Genomic DNA, 19900 nt, shown 5'->3' with positions numbered 1-19900 from the left:
TCAGCAAACATACCCTTCATGGTCAGAGGTCATTGCTTCAACGGAGTTGACAATAACAGCTGTCAAAAAAGAATGAAACAAAGGAAAAAAAAAAAAAATTAAAAAAACCTAGATGAAATGCCCAATTGTTAAGAGGACAATGATTCCTGCTGTATTGACCGGACACAACGGCCGCCGTTAAAATGCTCTACAAAACAGAAATTACATTCTTCAAGTGTTTTCAGGTTATGCATTCTCTATTGAGGCAGAGGGTTTATTTTGGTTTTTTCATCTTAATAACAGATGTTGTGAATGGTGGCTCCAGTCACTGTACTATTGTGAATAACACTTGTATTTGTATGCATATGCTATAAATTTTCCTTGATGAAATAGTCACTTCCTCATTCTTTTTTTAAAATTACTTGAAACAATCACTAACTGTATATAAAACATCCACAGTGCTTTGAATAGGTTTCGAGATTAGCAGTACATTTATAGAAAGTCAGAAGAATTGGAAATTTTCAAAAATTGATTTATTTGCATTTAAATTGAAATTATTCTGCGCCAGTAAGAAATACTGTCAATAATTAGCTGAAGATTGCATTCATTACATTTTCAAAGCACTCTCAATACAAATCCGAAAACGAATTCAGCCAAAAGTTAATGATATCTCACTTTTTGTTCTTAGTTGATTAATGTACCTGGGCTGAGCTTCTTAAAGCCCTTGTTTCCTCAATATATTCTGATATTCAAAACAACAGAGGCTAAAAGAAAATCATAATGCAAATAAGAAAAATGGGTTATGACTGAAACTGGTTATGAGTTGGTCACTGCTGGTGGTGAAAACGGCACTATATTATTGCGTGATGAGCTTTTCTCAATTTCCGGGGCTGAAATTGAAGATAAAATTGCACATAAAGCAATTTAAGAAAACACCTCACAGGGACTGCAACCAAGCAATTTTTTTTTTAAAAAGGAAAAATTAACATCAGATGTTAAACAGAGAAACTGTGGTGCACAGCTGTAATCAGAGAAGCTGACCTCTCAATGCTGGGTTCATAGGTTTTCTCTCAGGTAAAGCCAGGTGCACTACCGCATGTACTGTAATAACAACAAACCCTGCAGCGCCTCCGACCCACCATACAGTTACAAGGGCAGGGGAGGAAGAGGGGGTGATTCCAACTCCTTCTCCTTCTCCAATCCCAGCTTCTTTCACAACCCTACCATTTAACGCCCATCAATATTTTAACAGCCGCTTGGTTTTTCCAATGCTTGTTTGCAAATAAATCTTCAGAATTGGCTATGGCTCTCTGAAGAAGCAATTATTTACCAGTTGCCACCTGGCCTAGCCTGACTGCCCGAAGCCTGCATTAGCTAGCCTGGAGGGCATCCTTGAAACTGTAAAAGGATCAGTCACACACCACTTCCTACACGTGACAAGAGCAGCTTCACCTTGATCAGCCCCATTAAATACCTCCAAAAGGGCCTGTCGCCAATCGCAAACTTCTCTGCTGAGATCTATATTTCAGAACCTGAAGTTTCATTCTCTTGATGGAGCAGGTATAAAAGCGTTCATATTTCAGAGGATCGAAATGAAGGGGTCTATACAGCACATTCAGCATAACCATCACACTTTGTCTTGGGCAGGCCTGTTCCACTAAGTGGCCACTGGCCTCATTTCATGGAGAATAATGGCAGAAGCCACCACTGTATCACTTTCACATGACTTCTGGCTATATGACATGAAAATTCACCTGGTAGACAAAGCACAAAATTTAATAACTTTTTCAAAGCTTTGGACATGGTGGTTACAAGCGCTTTCTTCAACAGAAATATTTCTGCAGGCAACATTTTACAACTAGTTCATTTAGTATTTCATTCAGTACTTTCTGTCTGATTACAGTATATTAAAATTCTAAACAAGCAGGCACACACATGCTGGCAGGCTCGCACACACATGCAAGCATGCACACGAACATACACGCGGCACGCACAGATATTTATACACACACACACACGCACGCGCACACACACACACACACCGTCCCACTATCAACACTGTAGTGATTTGCAAGAACAAATTTAAATTTGATCTGACTTTATGTTAATCCGAGAATTGGGATTTGATTGGTCAATTTATCAGTGGTGCACACCGCATAAAAATGTTGTATATATTAAAAAAATGTAGTAAATAGACTTGAATTACAGTGCTGGACTGATTTGTGAACCCTCAATTACAGCTGCATATTCATAACCAATACCCAATGTCAGCAAAGACGATCCACTGACTCAAAGGTCAATAGGGCAGTACCATCCAAACTGTACTGTATAGCCCAGGACTGGACCGCCTGAGTGGCAATTTTACACACGCACCCTTTTCAATGAGTCTCACAGGGCTTCACACCAATTCATGCCTGCTTCAAATTCATGGCTGCATTAAATGCTCCCTTTGCTGTCTCCTACTCCTGAGAAACGTGCACAGCTAGCTCATGGGACAAAATTCATAACAACACAGAGAGAAATCCAAACGCTATTGAGAGTGCTTCCCTTCCAAAGAGAAAAATGGGGATCGTATACGACCCAGAGTACCTCCATTTTTTCTTATTTCTTTGCCAACACCCATGTTCCAATTGAACCGGAAATAAAAAATAAAAAAGTATACGAGGCAGTTGCGGCTCCATAAGAATGTCCACATGGACTTGGCACCACTTCCCTGTGCACCTTCATAAATATTAATTAAAGCATCAATTAATACCCCGTGAAGAGAGCCGTCAGCAGAATAGATTGGCGTGTGCACTCTGCATCTGCTCGGGCACTAAACCTGTCAGCAGCTGATCAAATAAACCCCCTTCTGCAGCGCAACTGCACCCTGCAGACCCCCTATACTGGAGCGTGCGGACACAGACGCACACACAATCCCAAACACATGCATCAACCCACGCGCGCGCACACACGCACATAAAGACGTGCACACAATGTAATTTTATCAACCTTCGGGTTTCATCACATTTGCTGCAAAACTACTAACCTGGGATTTCCAGGGTTTCATTTTCAGAAAGTCAGCAGCAGCTTTTAATTACAAAAATAAATATATATATATATATATATATATGAACTCACCGGCCACTTCATTAGGTACAACTGTTCAACTACAAACTGCACCCGTTAACGCAAATATCTAATCAGCCAATCACGTGGCAGCAACTCAATGCATTTAGGCATGTAGACATGGTAAAGATGATCTGCTGAAGTTCAAACCAAGCATCAGAATGGGGAAGAAAGGTGATTTAAATGACTTTGAACGTGGCATGGCTGTTGGTGCCAGACGTGCTGGTTTGAGTATTTCAGAAACTGCTGATCTACTGGGATTTTCACGCACAACTATCTCTAGGGTTTACAGAGAATGGTCTGACAAAGAGAAAATATCCAGTGAGCAGCAGTTCTCTGGGCGAAAATGCCTTGTTGATGGCAGAGGTCAGAGGAGAACGGCCAGACTGATTCGAGCTGATATAAAGGCAACAGTAACTCAAATAACCACTCGTTACAACCAAGGTATGCAGAAGAGCATCTCTAAATGCACACCACATCAAACCTTGAAGCAGATGGGCTACAGCAGCAAAAGACAACACCGGGTGCCACTCCTGTCACCTAATGAAGTGGCTGGTGAGTGTATATATATATATATATATATATATATATATATATATATATATATATATATATATAAATGACCTGTGAACAACAGACATTCATTTCACAGGAAAGTAGGAATGTGGTAGAGTGAAATGAATGCTCCTTTTTGGTAGCACACACTAGGACAGGGGTGGGCAGTTTTTCTTTTACTGGGCACTTTATTGATCAATTAAGGCAGTTGATTACAGTTAACTCCCCTCACCTGGTTTCTTTGGTCTAAGTGGTTGTTGTATTTAAAGTGAAAACAAAAACCAGGAGACCCTGCAGCGCCCCAGGAGTTGGCCACCCCTGAACTCACACCGAGACTCCCTAGAATTCCCACTATTCCCCTATTTATGTTTTCCCAAGAAAAATAAACTTGGGAAACCATTTCTTTTTTCATTACCTTGCATCAGTTCTGTTATTTTACAGAAGATATGCTGTTTAATTTCATTAAAACATCTGCAAAAAGATGTTTGACATGCTTGTCATGATCCAGGCAACATCCACGGAGGCAGAGAGAGAACTTTCTAACGGTAGACAATTCAATACAAAGAAATTGCTTAAATTGCCATCAATGCACAAAGGGAAAAAAAGTAATGTGAATCATTACAGGTCGATTCTTATTTTGTCCTATTTAACCTATGGGCAAACTGTCCATTTTGTTCTAATTAGGGAGATATGGCTTTTACTTATGATTGGTGACTGTCTGCTTTAAATAGAATAGGCCACAGTCTATTTTGTAGTTATTAAAGTCCATTTAGTCATATTTTTATTTTTGCACAGTCCCATCTCAAATATTTATAGGCTATAGCTTATTTACTGTATATAGTTATACTATGAGAGCACATAGGCCTTAGTCTACAAACATTGTTTTGTGAAGCAAACAATACCTGTATCCCATTGTTCTACTGACCCCACTGCACTGTCTAATGTTCAGCACCTGTTTGTGGTGCTGAAAAGTTAAATAGAGAAACATTCTGTGATGTGGACTTTGAGTGACAGTTCACTGTGTTCCACCATGGAACTCTGAATGCTAACAGAACATGGCTTCCGTTTTGGCTTATTATAATAGCTTTGAAAATGCCAGATTACTTGGTTTTAGCATATTTAGGTTGTTTATACAATGAATAATTGTTAAACATCAATTCCACAAGGCTGTTCTCACAGCAGATAGATGACAGGCAATGAACCTCAAACAAAATTCAAGCTGAATCTGAAGATCATTCTGTGTGCATCCTATTATTGAACAATTACACAAATTGTGTTATTTTTCCTTAATAACATCAAATACAGTAAAACTGCCAGGTTGGCAACCCATAGTATTACGCATATTTATCCTTGATTCATTTAGTCCTGCTTATTGAAATAAGGCCAATGCATATTTACTGGTAGCTTATGCCTTAAAAACAAGCCCAGTTTCCCAGGATTCCCTGGATAACGTGTATCTATTCCCAGGAGAGAAAAGGTTTTGTTTTCGGGAGAAATATGAATCCCTAGCACACAAGCAGTGACTCGCAACACATTGAAGAGATTGAGTGTCCTCATCCTGCACTGACCATCTGTGGCCCAAACTCCTGTGGAGCAACTCCTTTCATCCCTGTTTTTGCTTTTTTCATTTAGAATACAAATAAAAGTTTTTTTTTAAAAAAAGGTTCTGGATGTCAGCATGTCCCTCTTTGTGCATAGCAGCTTGAGGTACTACACTGTCATCTGTAATAGCTCTGCAAGGCACTGGACCTGGGACAAAAGCCCCCAAACAAACAATTATGCAGCATCGAATGAGGGCTACCATAAGCTACCTTCATCGGGGGGGGGGGCCGGTGGCAGAGCAAGAGCTGAAATTTCGAACTACGAACGTCCTCTATCTTACCAGTTAACCTGCTTTAACCTAGCTACGGTTTTAACCAGAGCTATAACAAATCTCTAACTTCCTGAATTAAAAGCCAGTGTGGCTCAGTTGCAATCACATCTGAGTGGAGTCACACATGCTAAAGCAGTAGCAGGTTCATTATTGATGCGGGGAGCAACTCGAAAACATATGCATCATTGTTCTATTAGCTAAATAGGGGAGAAAATGCTTGCAGGCTGAAATTTTAAGTCAGAGCACTGGTCTTTTCTTCCTAATTCCTCATGCTCTCCAACACACTAACCCCGTTTTGTCAACCTAAGATGGCTGTTCCCATGCATAATCGGTCATTCCTAATGCTTGGCATAACTGTACACAACTGAAAGCAAACGGGGGAGTTTTGATTTGCTTTTTCAGTGCTCTCGTAAACCGAAACGTGACCAGATTAATGATGGCTTTCTTTTCCTGGTTTACCATGATAAGTGTATCCAATCATGATTTTTTTTCTCCTCTAAGTCTTGCATCAGCATACGTCCCTCTCTCCAAGATTATGCATCCATCAGGGCTCCTTGTGTGAATAGATGCCACTCCTACCCACACGAGGAAGACGTGTCATCCTAAAAATGCGCGGGAGCTCGGAACAAGAGATAATTACATTCACTCTACCGGAAAGAAAAAGAAAAAAAGGCACACACAACAGAGTGAAAAGATAAACAATGCCTCCCAATGTTCTTTCATCAACAAAATTGGAACACAGCCCTTCTCAAAACAGGGATATGTATAAACGTTCTGGGCCTGAGGACTAGCAGGCATGCCAGCACTCTCCACAGTGATACCTAGTGGAACACAAACACAGGGACAGCCATTTATACTCTAATTAAATTACACAGCATGCAGGCTTGTTGGTTAAAACCTTGAGTGAGGATGGTGGAAAGCATCTGGGCTGTGCATACACAGACACATTAAGCCGGCCACTGCCGGTGCAACCCAGTGGTTTTCCGAGAACTGGAAAAATGCAATCACACTACACAGGCATGGCAACCACTCTCATGGTGGTCAATATCATGTAACAGAATTTCAGAAGGACCCCCTGCTCCACTTCTAACCCATGAGTTTTCATGATCAGCTGTTTAGAAAGAGTGGAGTGGCAATGGCCTTTACCTTCCCACAATGCTTGAGGGCCAGGGACAGATGCCTATGAAGCTGACAACATAATTTGGGCTAAAAGGCCTCTTAAAATTCCAGATGTGTTGGGGTGGATGACACGGAAATAAAGACCTACGGAAGACATTTACAGAAGAAGGTTTCTAACACAAAAAACATAATTTGTCTTGTTTTATTGAGGTAATTCACTGGTAGTTATGAAACATGTTAAATTTTCATAATAAATCTAAGTTAAGATTCAGTGGGCAAAAGGGAGGGTGGACTCCAAAAAAGATTCATACTGCTGGTTAGAACAGATATTATTGCTTGAAAGCAGACAATCTCATTTGACACCTACATAATTAAGAACTACTTATTTCTCAGGAATTGATGACACAACAGCAAACTTAATATTTTTCATAAGTATCATAAGTACTGAACTGTTTTCAAAAACATGCTGTGCCCCTTGTTCAGAAGGCTAATACTATTTGTGCACGTGTGAATGTGTGCCAACTCCAAACTGCAGGTTTTCTTGCCAAAGAGTGGTGTTTCGCTGATTCTGATAACACTGGACAGTAACAAAATTGGGCTTGAAATAGGCACAGGCCCACTGGTCTTCCACACTTGTGTTACACTGACCTAGTTGGCAGCATCTCTAAGATTGCGTGACATCTCTTTGGCTTTGATCAGGTGACTGAACAATGTTCCAGCTAAGCATAGAGGGTTTGTATCAAACCATATGAATCAAGCCTATTAACCGCCCGCCATACCCCTGCGCCCAGTAAATCAGGCTTGAGCCAAAGTCTTCAAATTACTTGAGGAGGACAGAATGCTTCCCACAGCTGAGCCCAGTGTGCTTAGTGATTATGTCAGATACGGAGCTGTCTCTCACTTCCTGAATGATGAAATGGTGGCGGTACTGCGACCAGGGGGGCAGTTATAGCTATGATAAACCTGCAAATGTCGGGAAGGGGGCTCGATGAGGCGGTATATCTGCGAACAAACCCATGAAGAGCAGAGGAAAAGTGAGTGACAGCACACAAATAATGGCCTCACTCCACCACCCAGGAGAAAACATTAACCCCCAATGGCTGAATGATGTAACATGGCATAGATTCCAATCTATGGGTGGGATGATTCTCTTGCACCCTCAAGCAAGGTGTAGATCAGTATTTAATCTGAATCGCATCAGTAAATATCCAGCTGTATAGGGGACAACATGTCAAATGTAAGCCACTTTGTGTAATGACATCTGTTAAGCAAATAAATCATTCTAAAAAACATTGCAATGCATTCCAATGCCCGAAGAAGTAGGTGGACACATAAACAAGCCATCAGATAAGGAGTCTTTCACGACCAAGCTTCTCGTGAGAACTGACTATATAGCCATGTGACAGTCGCTGGCTATGTTTTTCATAAACAATCAGGTTTATCTTCATTATTTTGTGATGGACTACAGACAACTGGCCAATTAGACCAAATAAATAACACTGATATGCTGACTGCAATTTGATAATTACGCAAGTAAAATTTCTTGTTGAGCAAGGTAGTCTAACAATGGGAAATAATGGTTAATATCCACCAAGATGTATAATTTATATAATAAAATTTATGAGTAACAGCATATTAAAACAGAAGCCTTAGTCATACAAGGAAGTCGATTAAGCAGACATTTAAGCCCATCCAAGCTGCACAATATTTTCTCTATAATTAAATTTAATTACATTACTCTTTACATAAACCTTTTGATCCACCACAAAATTTTGTGCCAGACAGAAATTACCTTCAGTCAATGGATTTAATGGATTGAATTTTTATCCTCCTCCAAATTACTCTCACACAGTAATGAGTTTGGCTGAGACTTGCAAACACTGTCTAACAACAGCTTCTCTGTTTATCCTAATGTCATTGATGCACTAATATAGAAGAATATGAGTCAATGATCACACATAGGCCCACAAACCGATCATGTGCCTGCATAACTGTGCCATCTAGAACACTGCACAGATGACAGGTTTTCATGTCACTTAATGAGAGAATAGCAGATGGCGTGCTTTGTACAGTTGCTATTATTTGGTCAAGATGCTATCCAAGAATCATCCAAAAGGGCAGTGTAACAGAGGCCTATACAAGCTTCAGCCAACACACAGATGCATGGTCATGCAAACAGCACTTGCATGGGAAAACCGGGGGATTGTAAGTGCATATGCGAAGGATTTGCTCTTAATGAATCTCCATCTAATTTGCCTGCACCATGCCCCCACACTTGCTACCAATTAAACTGTGTAGCCTGTGACATGAGCAGTAGTTTTTTGGCTCCATGTTGAATACATTGTCCTGTTTTAACAAAGGAAGTTATCTGGACTTTTAGAGCAGCAAACTAAGGACAACATCTGAAAATCATTAAGTACAGCAGACCAAATTAACTTCTAATCACTGTTTGACATATTTTGAAAATATCATGCAATCAATGGCAAGGATACCCATACATAAGATGACTTTTCAAATTCTATCACTTCTGACCAACAGTGAGCATGCCCACGGTGTGAATTATCATAGCTAATACGACAGCTTGGCTGACGTTATACAGTTGGTATGTTCTTACCATGAAATGATGTATTTGTTTTATGCAAGACATAATGGGACCCTTGTCGTCCAAAAAGTTCCACTTTCGACTCCTCTGTCCATAGCATACAGCATTTCACAGTAAGAACTTACCAACAGTATAATGTGATGGTAGAATTGTGATGGTGTGGGGATGCTTTGCTGCCTCTGTACCCGGATGACTTGCTATCCTTCAATAATAGCAAGTCATCCGGGTACAGAGGCAGCAAAGCATCCCTACACCATCACAATTCTGCTCAGTACCACACAACTCTTAAGGAGAATGTCCACTTAAGTAACATTCTCACTGCAATAGAATAGCATATTTTGAAATGTATGTTTCGATTACAATTATGCTTTGTATTGGTAAGCCATTGTTTAAGCAGGATAATGACCGAGGGGCTGGGCATTACGCAGTTTGAATGCCCTTAGTGAAAAGAAATTGACCTCGGCTTCGCCTAAGGCAGTCTACTACCTCCACGTCAGGAATTCAAACTGCGTAAAGGCCATCCCCTCGGTCATTATCCCTAACAAAAACATTTATGAGCAAAGACTCAGGACAGATATAATCATTAAGCAGACAGCATGTATTAGAAAGGAAATGAAGGGCAAAATGACTGCCAGTGGTGTCAGCCAGGGGAATGGTTGGCAGCTGTATTTGAATTAAAGTGATTTTGTGATTTATCTATCTCTGAAATGGTAATGGATATCAGGTCTTAACAATAGCATATTATATGTGTACAAAGACTGCAGGGAAAGAAACTGCGTGCGCAAGTGCATGCGTGTATGCATTTATCTGCATGTTTGTTTGCGACTGTGTGTGAATGTACCTATATGCGAGTGAGTAAGTGGTCTGGTCACAAGTGTCTCAACTTTCTTTTTAACTTTCTGGTGTCACTATTCACAAATCGGAGGACAGTGATCTGCGCCCTGTGAGGAAGTCGTGGGGATGGAAAGCAGACCTGCCATGTCTGAGGTTCACAGGAACAGAGACATGTACCAAAAAATCTTCACTCAGAATGATTCATTCCAGGAAATTTACTAAAACTACCTCATCAATTTCCCCCACATTCCGTCTGAGGTAATGGAAATGGAAACTGTTTTTTTAAAACATCTTTCCTTTCCATTTCCAGGTCCTGAGGCAAATTAACCACATTTCAAATTCATGGGAAAGGAGATTTGCACAAGAAATGATTTTCTGCAGGCTCCCTTGGTACCGGGTTTAAAAGGGACAGCACCTGCAGCTACTGGTGCCCATAGCTCTCTTTGTCTTCATCAGAAGGCACAGTATGTCAGTTACACCATGCTGCCAAGCACTAGTCAGAGGTACATTAATGATCCAATCAGACTGTGCACTGCTGTGTCAGATTACAGCAAAGCTTTCACCAACAGGTTATTAAACTGAAGTCTGATATGAGCTGCATGGCTGGTTACAAACATGAAAAGGAAAAAGGTAATTCCTGATATGTTCTACAACACCTCAATGACAATTAACCAGTAGTTTATTTCTATTTGTAATTCTACTTTATCTACGTTCCAGCAGGAGCCACCATTGCATGTAATGGAACAGATCACAGGAGAAACGTAATCATAATAATTAATGTCTCTCCTGACAAACTTCATAATGTACTAAATGTGACTGAAATCCAATCAGCTGATGACCTTGGAGCCCTCAGAGGAGTGCATAAATAATCTGTCTCCATAAGTCCTGGTACAGGCCATATCAGGAGCTGACAGACACAAAGGTGCAGGCCCTCTCTGGCTATCAGGCGCACAGTCACACAGTACGTCAACAAATTTATAAGGGCCGCAATAAATCAAAAAGGAAGAAATATTGTCCCATTAGGGCAAAAAGAATGTAAGACAACTTCTCATTGAACTACTGTACCACCACTCACGCCAAACAACCCCCCCCCCCCCCCCCCCCGCCCCCTGCCCCCGACCCCCGCTCCCAAAAATCCAGCATCCCTTCAGAGCAAAGCGAACAGCATGTTGACTTTGATCTGGAATCCATTTTGTGTGCAATAAAATGTGAGTAGAGAACATTAAAGTGCAGGCAGGGAAGGGGGGGGGGGAGTTGAGAGAGAGCGAAAGAAAGAGAGAGGGAGGGAGAAAGACAGAGAGACCACACCTCCCCTATTGGACGATTCTGGGACCCCAATAGAGCAATGGTGTGCAGTGCATGAAATGTATTCCCAAAAACACACACCCACTTCTTTGTAATTCTTTTTTTTGCCACATGCAATCTACCATGAGATTGATAGGGGGATGTTGGGAGGGGGTCACCATGCAGAACTTCATGAATCCCATCAATAATGCTATGCAGCAGCAACAGTAGTAAACAAATATTTATTTTTCATATGCCGCTACTGAGAGGTGTGACAGTTCGGTGACTGATTCAATTTATCCAAAGATAGGGCTTGGCACAGAAAAAAACTACATAACACTACTGAGCCTATTTCATGAGTTCACCCATCTATTCTCAGGAGGAAATGAAGAAAATCATTCCCACTCTTTTTTCAATCCAAGGGGATGCATTCAATAAGAACCACTATGGATAAACAGAAACAGATGTAAGGGTCAGAGGAATTAGGTTATGGTTCTAAACACTCAGGAACTGGTTTCGCCAGTCTGTACAGGAAGCTGGTACGCCTACTATTCTATGGACTGAAATGCTTTGGGAGAGGTTTAATTTTCATAGGAAAGTCAGCCACGTCTGATGCCCGAATTTCCCTGGAAATGGCTCCATGGAGGGAGCTGGAGCGTTTTCCACAGCAACTACACGGCGAAAATCTCTGGCGCACGGCGCAGTGACACAGGCCAGCCCGGGCGGACAGTGAAGGGGAGAGTTAGACGGACGCAGCGGATTATGTGATTAAAGAGAGAGAAAAAAAGAAGTGAAACAGCTAAAGGAGACAGAGGCCGCTGATCAAGCATCTGTGCAGCGAATGCAGGTCAAGTGTGGCCTCGGGAGGGAGCAGGGAGCGCAGAGGGAGAGATCACAGGTCATCAGCCGCCTGTGAGAGTGGGCTGTTTAACAACCCGTGCCTGAACCAGGACATCATGTGCGCGCACACGCACACACACACACACACACACACACACATACACGCACGCACGCACGCACGCACGCACGCACGCACGCACGCACACACACACACACACACAGACTCTATGCAGCCCCTCTCATCACAGCAAAAAGCCAGGGCCCATTGCCATTATGTTAACACCTGCATGCTAATGCGCACACACGCGCCTGCATGCAATACCACCATTGCAGAGGCCCCTGGTTTGAACGCAATCTGTATTGCCCTGCATGAACACTGCTGAACAGGTCACCAAATTCCTTTGCACCTCAAACACCTCTTTTCAAACCCCTTCACTACAAACAACAAACCTGGATATACAGGCACTCCACCCCCGACAAGCTCACACGGTCCCATTTCAACAGTCTTTATTGAGGGGACTAATTCACTGCTGGCTGAGGCACCGGCCTGTAAAGCCCCAGGCAGGCATGATGGGGAAGTGGACATGTTTGTCGTGGGACAGCATTTGTTTTTCCTGCAATAGCAAAAATACAGGCAGGAGCCAAATGCATTTACAGTCATCATTTCACACGCCTGTTGAGGACTCCCCATTGCCAGCTGCGGAAGGCCCGCACCCTCAATAATGTCATAAATTACATCATAAAAAATAGGGCTCCCAGCTCCGGAAAACAGTTGAGCCAAGCTGGCTCACAAATGCTTTAGACTGGCAGCTCTGAAAAGCTCAGTGCCAGCCAGAAAACTCAAACATTCATGACACGGTACAAAAAACCAGGCTCGACACCGTTTACCGTAATTTCCAGAAAGTAAGAGGCACTCAAAGGAATATGAATAAACAAAAGAGAGGGTGGAGCAACCTGAGTAATGCAAAGTTACTGGAATCTTGGCACGTTATAGCACATACCCTCACTCAGCTACACGATAAAACACGCTATTCTGTAGGATGGAAGGCACTGTCTGTACAGAGTGTGTGTCTATTCTGCAGCGATATATGCTCTGCTGACAACGTCCCTGGCAAATTTACAGGGCACCCCCACCTTGTGCATTGCTCACTTGCAGTTTTGATCAGCCTGCTCTTAATGATCACCAGGTAAACGTGTTAAAGCAGCTCAGCACAGCAGCGCTAGCAGGAACATCCTGCAAGTGTAAATTAGAAATTTACATTTCAGGAACATCTTCCAGGACATGTCCAGAAGGGGAATGCTGCCACCTACCCACAACCTTCTGTTAGACTATAATGTCTTCTTCTTTTTGTGGAAGGACTCCTTTTTTTGTTGAATGACTATTTGCAATCTAAGCTCATCATGGGTGGTTGGCAAGCAGGACCTAATTTCTAGTACATCCTGGGGAACCAGGATACACTTGCCTGAGTCTTGCTGAGACCACATCGCACTGCTAATGTGCCATTCATCCACACTTTAATTAACACTCATTTTATCATGAATCTTTAAACACTTTAAGGCCCTTATCACTCCAAATCATCTGTATTTACAGAAATATGAAGTTTAGAAAGAGTCCACTTGAGATGCTGGCAGATTTCCTTTTCCAAATCACAGGCCCCTTGTACTGTATGCTTGAAGAACCAATTTTGAGGAAAATGTCCATTTCTTAAATCAAAAAAATAATAAATAAGCAACGGTCTTAAATCAGAGGTCAGTACATCATATCCTTGTTCATGATTTTAGACCTTTTGCATGGAATCTTGCTACACTATCTATCTATCTATCTATCTCCCGGCTGATGTCTCTACTCGTGAGAATATACCTCTACAGTGCACTTCAATTCCGTGCATGAGTGATTATATGAACACTGCTTGAATATGAACAGCGCTGAAGACAACAGCTTAATTTTACAGCTGAGATCAGAAAGAAGACACCTCAGCAGCCTCTACTGGGATCCTGAGAGTCTACAGCATTTCCCTTTCCAAAGACGAGTGACCTTGCAAGCATACTCGATATTGTCTGACAAGAAAAATGCATGAGATTGAATTTTGAATTTGATGTAAAATAAGGTGACATGAGAGCCAGCAACGGCACTTTCAGCTTCTGCATGTCTACTGGTTGAGAAAAACGACATGAGCAAGTCCCACACACCCACACATTGATGTTTACAGATAGATTACATCTGCACTGATATTTACATACATTTACCTCCCCAGCCACACTGGTATTTACACATGACTTACCACCTCATCCGCACGGATATTTACACACAAGTTACCTCCTCCACCACACTGACATTGACACATAGGTTAGCTCCTCATCCACACTGAAATTGCAGTCAAGTGAATCCTGGTATTGCTACCATGACAGATGAGCAGTGCCATTTACTCACGTCAGGACAAAAGATTACTGCACACACGACTCCCCACTGAGATATGGGATCAGGATTGAGAAACTCTGACTAATGATCGGTGGGAGTCACTCGTGCGAATCAGCAGATCAGGGAGAGTTACTCACAGGTAAGGCAGACCAGGAGGGACCGGGCAGCCAGCTCACAGGGCCCCCTCCAGCTCTCTCGCAGTCGAGACCTGAGGGGGGGCAGGAGGATCTCCGCCGGAACGAAGAACTGGATGGCAAAGCTGACGAAAACGCCGAAGGAGTACAGGATCTTCACCATCTGGTTGGTCCTGCAAGCGTGCACACACACACACAAAGAAGTGAGCAATACAGAAAGAGGTCATAAGGATACTAAGGCTCCGCACTGAATCATCCCAAAAAGCCTTCCTCATAACCTTACAATGACAACATTCCTTTAGGCAAAATCACCACTGAAAATAACCTGAACTGTAAGAAAAGCGAACCTGTTACTGAAAAGACGAACTCAGGCCATCTGGGTAGTGGTAAAAGTACTCGCCTACCACCGCAGAGACCCGGGTTCAATCCCCAGCAGCGGTACTTCTGACTTGGTCAGACGTTCTTACGAACACAGTTGACAGTGTTCGTGGGTTTTGTGCTTTTATAAAGCTAACTCTAACCCCTTACTTCTTGCGATTAACCCTCTGAAGGTATGCCGGTGCAGTCTTCTCATTACGATCTTCACTGAAACATTTTTTTATTTTATATATTGGTTTATTTGTAAGGAAGAAGCATAGAAAATACTGACAATAGCCGTGCACGTGTGTCTTGCCAAAGCTCATTTTCACACCATTCCCTTTATAAGCAAAGATTGTGCATACAGTCAGTAAAATTAGCACATTGTCACAATTTGAACAGTGCAAACTATAGTAAAAAATTTATTAAAACAAGATACACAGAATTAAACTATAATTCATTAAAAAAACTGGAATTATGATTGCTGACCCATTTTCAGCTAAGCCTTTATTATTTCAGAGAAATAATGGTAATATTGTATTTGTTTAAAATTGCCATACAGAGAGTTCCAAAGCTTTGTGCCGTTAATTGAAAAAGCAGTTTGAGCAAAATAAGTCCTGCAGTGTCTAATTTGTCAGTTTACACTTCAAAGTTTTCATTTTGTCTACATCCTGGAGAGTGTTTTTGATCATTTCTGATGGTTGAAAAGGTTCATTTTGACACACCTGATGTTTTGGCTATGTCTTTGCTCTGTTTCACCCTCAGGACGGCCAGCTTTACTAGCATTGACACTTCTTTGAGAGAGAACAGCAGCAGCAGCCTCCAAATGCAACATCAAGTACAAACTCCTGTTGTTAGCTTTCTTGTGCATGAACTAATGATGCAACAATACACAACTGGCCAAGAAACAGCTCAGTGGCCAATTGTCCAATGACTTCAGGTCCCCTAAAATGGAGGAACTGTGCATTAAAAGGGTTGTACTTCATACTCAGATCACCTGATATGGATGTAAATAGCTTTAATTAAAGCCAACAGTCTGCATTATAACCTAATATACTGTACATTGTTTCATTTCAAATGCAATGCGCAGGACTACAGAGGAAAAACAACAAAATTTGTGTCACTGTCCAAATACATATGGACTGCACAGGACATAGGTTGTTCTGAATGAAGATAGCCAGTAGGAAATAAATAATGACGTATTAATTCCACACATCTAAAATCCCACATTTGTAAGTTTTGTGTCATGCAACCACATGCCAATCCTTTGCTCAGGTAATGTATAGTTGTTCCCCAGTGTATCATTTCCAGGTGCTTGCTGGTTCCTGGAAGCATGTTCACACATCACAGCAACACATTACAGAGGCTAACCCCCAACCCCCTTGGGTACGCACATCTTGTCGATGGAAAGTTTCAGGAGCGGAAAGATGATTTTCCATATGATGGCTGAAAGTCACCCCCACTGCCAGTTTAACGAGGGCCAATAAAGCAGGTGTGGTGATTAATGATCTGGTCGATTGCAATCTCCAGCAATTTCAAACACCCAAAAGCGCGAACAGCATTGTGGGTAAGGAAAAGGTTAATCCTTACTCTTCTGCTATAAGGCTGCACTCTTGCACTCTTCCGTGTTTAGCTGTATTACAGCTTTAAAAATGACACTGCCACCAGGAACTCACAGTTGTAACAGACTCAAACAGAGTTCCCAAAAGGCTCCTAAAGAGATGTCAAGCAAACCTCAGGCTCACTGTATTGTGTTTGGCATGTTTTCCGACATGCCTATAGCATGCAAAGCATTTGTAACAAACTCAAATATCGTCATGTCATCACGCCCTCAGGTGCACTGCAGTGTGTTTGACATGTTTTCCAACATGCCTCTAGAATGCAATGCATTTGTAACAACCTTTAATATCTTCATGCCATCACCCAGTCACAGTAAAAGCAGCCACCTGCGCGTTTCTTCCTTGTCAGCAGTTTACACACTTTCTCGCAAAGCGTGTGCCGTAAAGCTGTTCCTATTCCTACCTGGCCAGGTCCCTGGGGGCACGTGGTTGAGTAATGGCAGCGATGCACTTTAGTGGTTCGTTTGAATTTGAAAAGCTGATACCAAACCAGCCAGGGAACATAAACAGCTCTGTTATCACCAGGGCCCTTCAGATTAATTCCTTAAAGGCTTACACTACACTACACGCGCCACCCCCCCCCCCCCCCCCCCCCCCCCAACCAAAAACACTAAAAAGAGAATGGCCTGGGCTCTGTTCCATGCAGCTGTTAAGCAGCGTCTCTGGAATGCTTTTTTAAGATGCCAGGTCAACACATACAGATAGGAGAGTGCACGGAGGAGATAAGTGCATCCTGCCAACAGCAGAGAGGGACTCTATTGGACATGATGAATAGAAGTTATCACAATAAATTGATCATAGTAGGACTGGGGTGTGTGTGTGTGGGGGCGGGGGGGGGGGGGGTGATGACTTCAAGACCATTTTAAACACCCAATATAGCAATCAACTGTTGCAGAAGAGGGAGAAATGGATATTCTCACCAAAAAGCAGAAGAAAGAACCTGCAGACCATGTAGTGAGCACAAACCACGCCCAATAAAGTCTCACCTCAAAGAGCATTGTGAAGTCCCCCTATACCATGGAGGCTTTTTTTCCCCCCACTTCCACTTATTCTCTATGTGGATTAAACATCAGCACAACAGATAAGATACCTGGTGTAATGATCCATTCAATGAGAGCACCAAAATGCTACTGGGGGCATTTTCTTTCTCCCCCATCTTTAAACTCAGCAGTGCATTTTATCAGCGGCAAAGCAAAAACGCTCCTCCTCTCAGGCACAAGAGACAGCCATCGTCCGTAAGTCCTAGAGAACGGCCGCTGCTCGGCTGGACGCGGCCCTCCTGTTGGCTTTCACCAAGCCTGAAATGGCGGCAGGTTTCCCCGTTGTCTGCAAGAGGCGTGGCAATGACAGATGGATTTCTGCTTACAGAAGGTTTGATACATGGACTATGTTCCTCCTTTCCATTCCACCAAGCAAAACAAATCTTCACACCCCTAAAGCTCTCCTGAAAAGTTGAATTATTGTGTCCCATTTGTAAAACTAGAGCAGGGAACGGTGGTATTTTGTCAAAGGCTGCTCTAAAATTATAATAACCTCAACAGGGCTGAAAATCATTTTCAGGCCTGAAGCGCAGTGGGGTGAAATATGCATCTCTCTCCACCTACTTCACAAACACGTGTAACAACAAAACAAACAAAATAAAAGTTAGTTATATTTTTATATTAAATTATATGTCACTATCCTGCTTAATCTCACTGAAATAAAACAACCTTCTTCAGTGGATACCTGATGTTTTGAAAATATGGCTACACTCTCAAATTGCCCTCAATGACATGTCCTCTGGACAACTGAAGGACAAAGACTAAAACATACAGACTAAGACAATGACATCTATCAAAATGGAAATCCCAAACACAGGTGATTCAATAAGGAAAGTTATGAATCACCATTCCCCTGGAAAGTTTGTGCAAGATTCCTAATCTAATCAGGTCAGGGCAAAGTGATCGATTGGTGGAGTCACACAAATTCAGCAATTAAATACGATTCGATTCCTCACTCTGACAAAACTCATCTGTGATCTTATCACTCTGGTCACAATACCATTGGCTTTTCCATACGCCCATATACCGTCCTGTCTGTTCCTATCGTTCACAGTGATTGTGTCAGGTGCATTCTGTGTATGTACATTGGCCTGGTTCTGTGTAATAGCAGACCCTGTTCCCTGTCAGTCTCCAACAATAGTGTTGGGGGTACCTTATGACCACACACACACACACACACACACACACGTACACACACAAACGCACACACGCGGTCAGAGCTAAGGTCACCACACAAGAGCAAATAGCCTGTTTGTAATCCAGAGCATCAAAGAAACCTTTTCCAGGGAAAGAGAGGACAATTTGATTCTTGTAGTTTTAACAAAAGGCTGCTTTAACCCTGCCTTCTAATATACACCGGGTGACAGAAACCAGGTCCAAAAGCATTACAGAAACAGATTGCTTTTATTTGGCCATGTGATTTCCACTGAAACTGTACAGCAGTCTATCCATCAGCTGTAATGTGATTTAGGCGATCCCCCGCCCTCCACCCTGCACCACTAACGGATTTTCCTGATGTTTCCATTTATGAGAATACATGGCTCTTATCCCACTCCGTAAATCAGCTAATCTGGCTCTGAAGACCTTTGATACCTGTACGACCTAGAAGCCTGTCAGCTCAGTGAGGCTGGGGCAGACAGCATGCAGTAAATACCCACAGAACCCCACTATCGCTCCTGCATGCATGTCCTTAGCATGTTCCACCATGATTCAAGTTACAGCACACTGCCTTACAACAACAAAACATGAGGTACGTGTGTTCATTTTAAAGAAAACATGGCCAAATATAGGTGGCATTCTGATCCCCATACAAAACAGCATGTTTAGCCATATTCTGAACTGAAAAGTGTTACGGTACATTGAAAACTAGAAAATTAAAATGTAAAAAAGTATTAAAGGTAAATATTCCACTGGCTTTGAAAGGCACAGTTCTTCCTTCAGAAGCCACATGTTCTCTAGGGATGTGCAGTTATCGAATGATTCAGTGGGAACATTCAGGCAAGTAAATTACGTTCTCCCCAGAGATTATTGGGAAATGCCTTGCATCTAGGGAGTTATTTTGTAATGCAATGTGGGAAGAGAAGATTGTAATGAACAATGTCCAACTTCATGTTCCTCCGCACAACAGAAATAAGTT

General features: G+C 42.2%; 1 protein-coding gene across 3 annotated transcripts in view; it reads right to left on the bottom strand.

Moving 5' to 3' along the window:
• slc36a4 (solute carrier family 36 member 4) overlaps positions 1–19900 on the bottom strand; it is a 130503-nt gene that overhangs the window by 80747 nt on the left and 29856 nt on the right. For all 3 annotated transcript variants that reach the window (XM_035386083.1, XM_035386085.1, XM_035386086.1), the window contains exon 11: positions 14751–14920. In XM_035386083.1, the coding sequence (XP_035241974.1) occupies positions 14751–14920 (170 nt within the window). The remainder of the gene's footprint in view (positions 1–14750; positions 14921–19900) is intronic.

The sequence above is a fragment of the Anguilla anguilla genome, chromosome 12 (genome assembly GCF_013347855.1).
Source record: "Anguilla anguilla isolate fAngAng1 chromosome 12, fAngAng1.pri, whole genome shotgun sequence".
Classification (NCBI taxonomy): domain Eukaryota; kingdom Metazoa; phylum Chordata; class Actinopteri; order Anguilliformes; family Anguillidae; genus Anguilla; species Anguilla anguilla.
The sequence above is the reverse complement of the archived record's forward strand: the minus strand, read 5'-3'. Positions and strand labels throughout refer to the sequence as shown.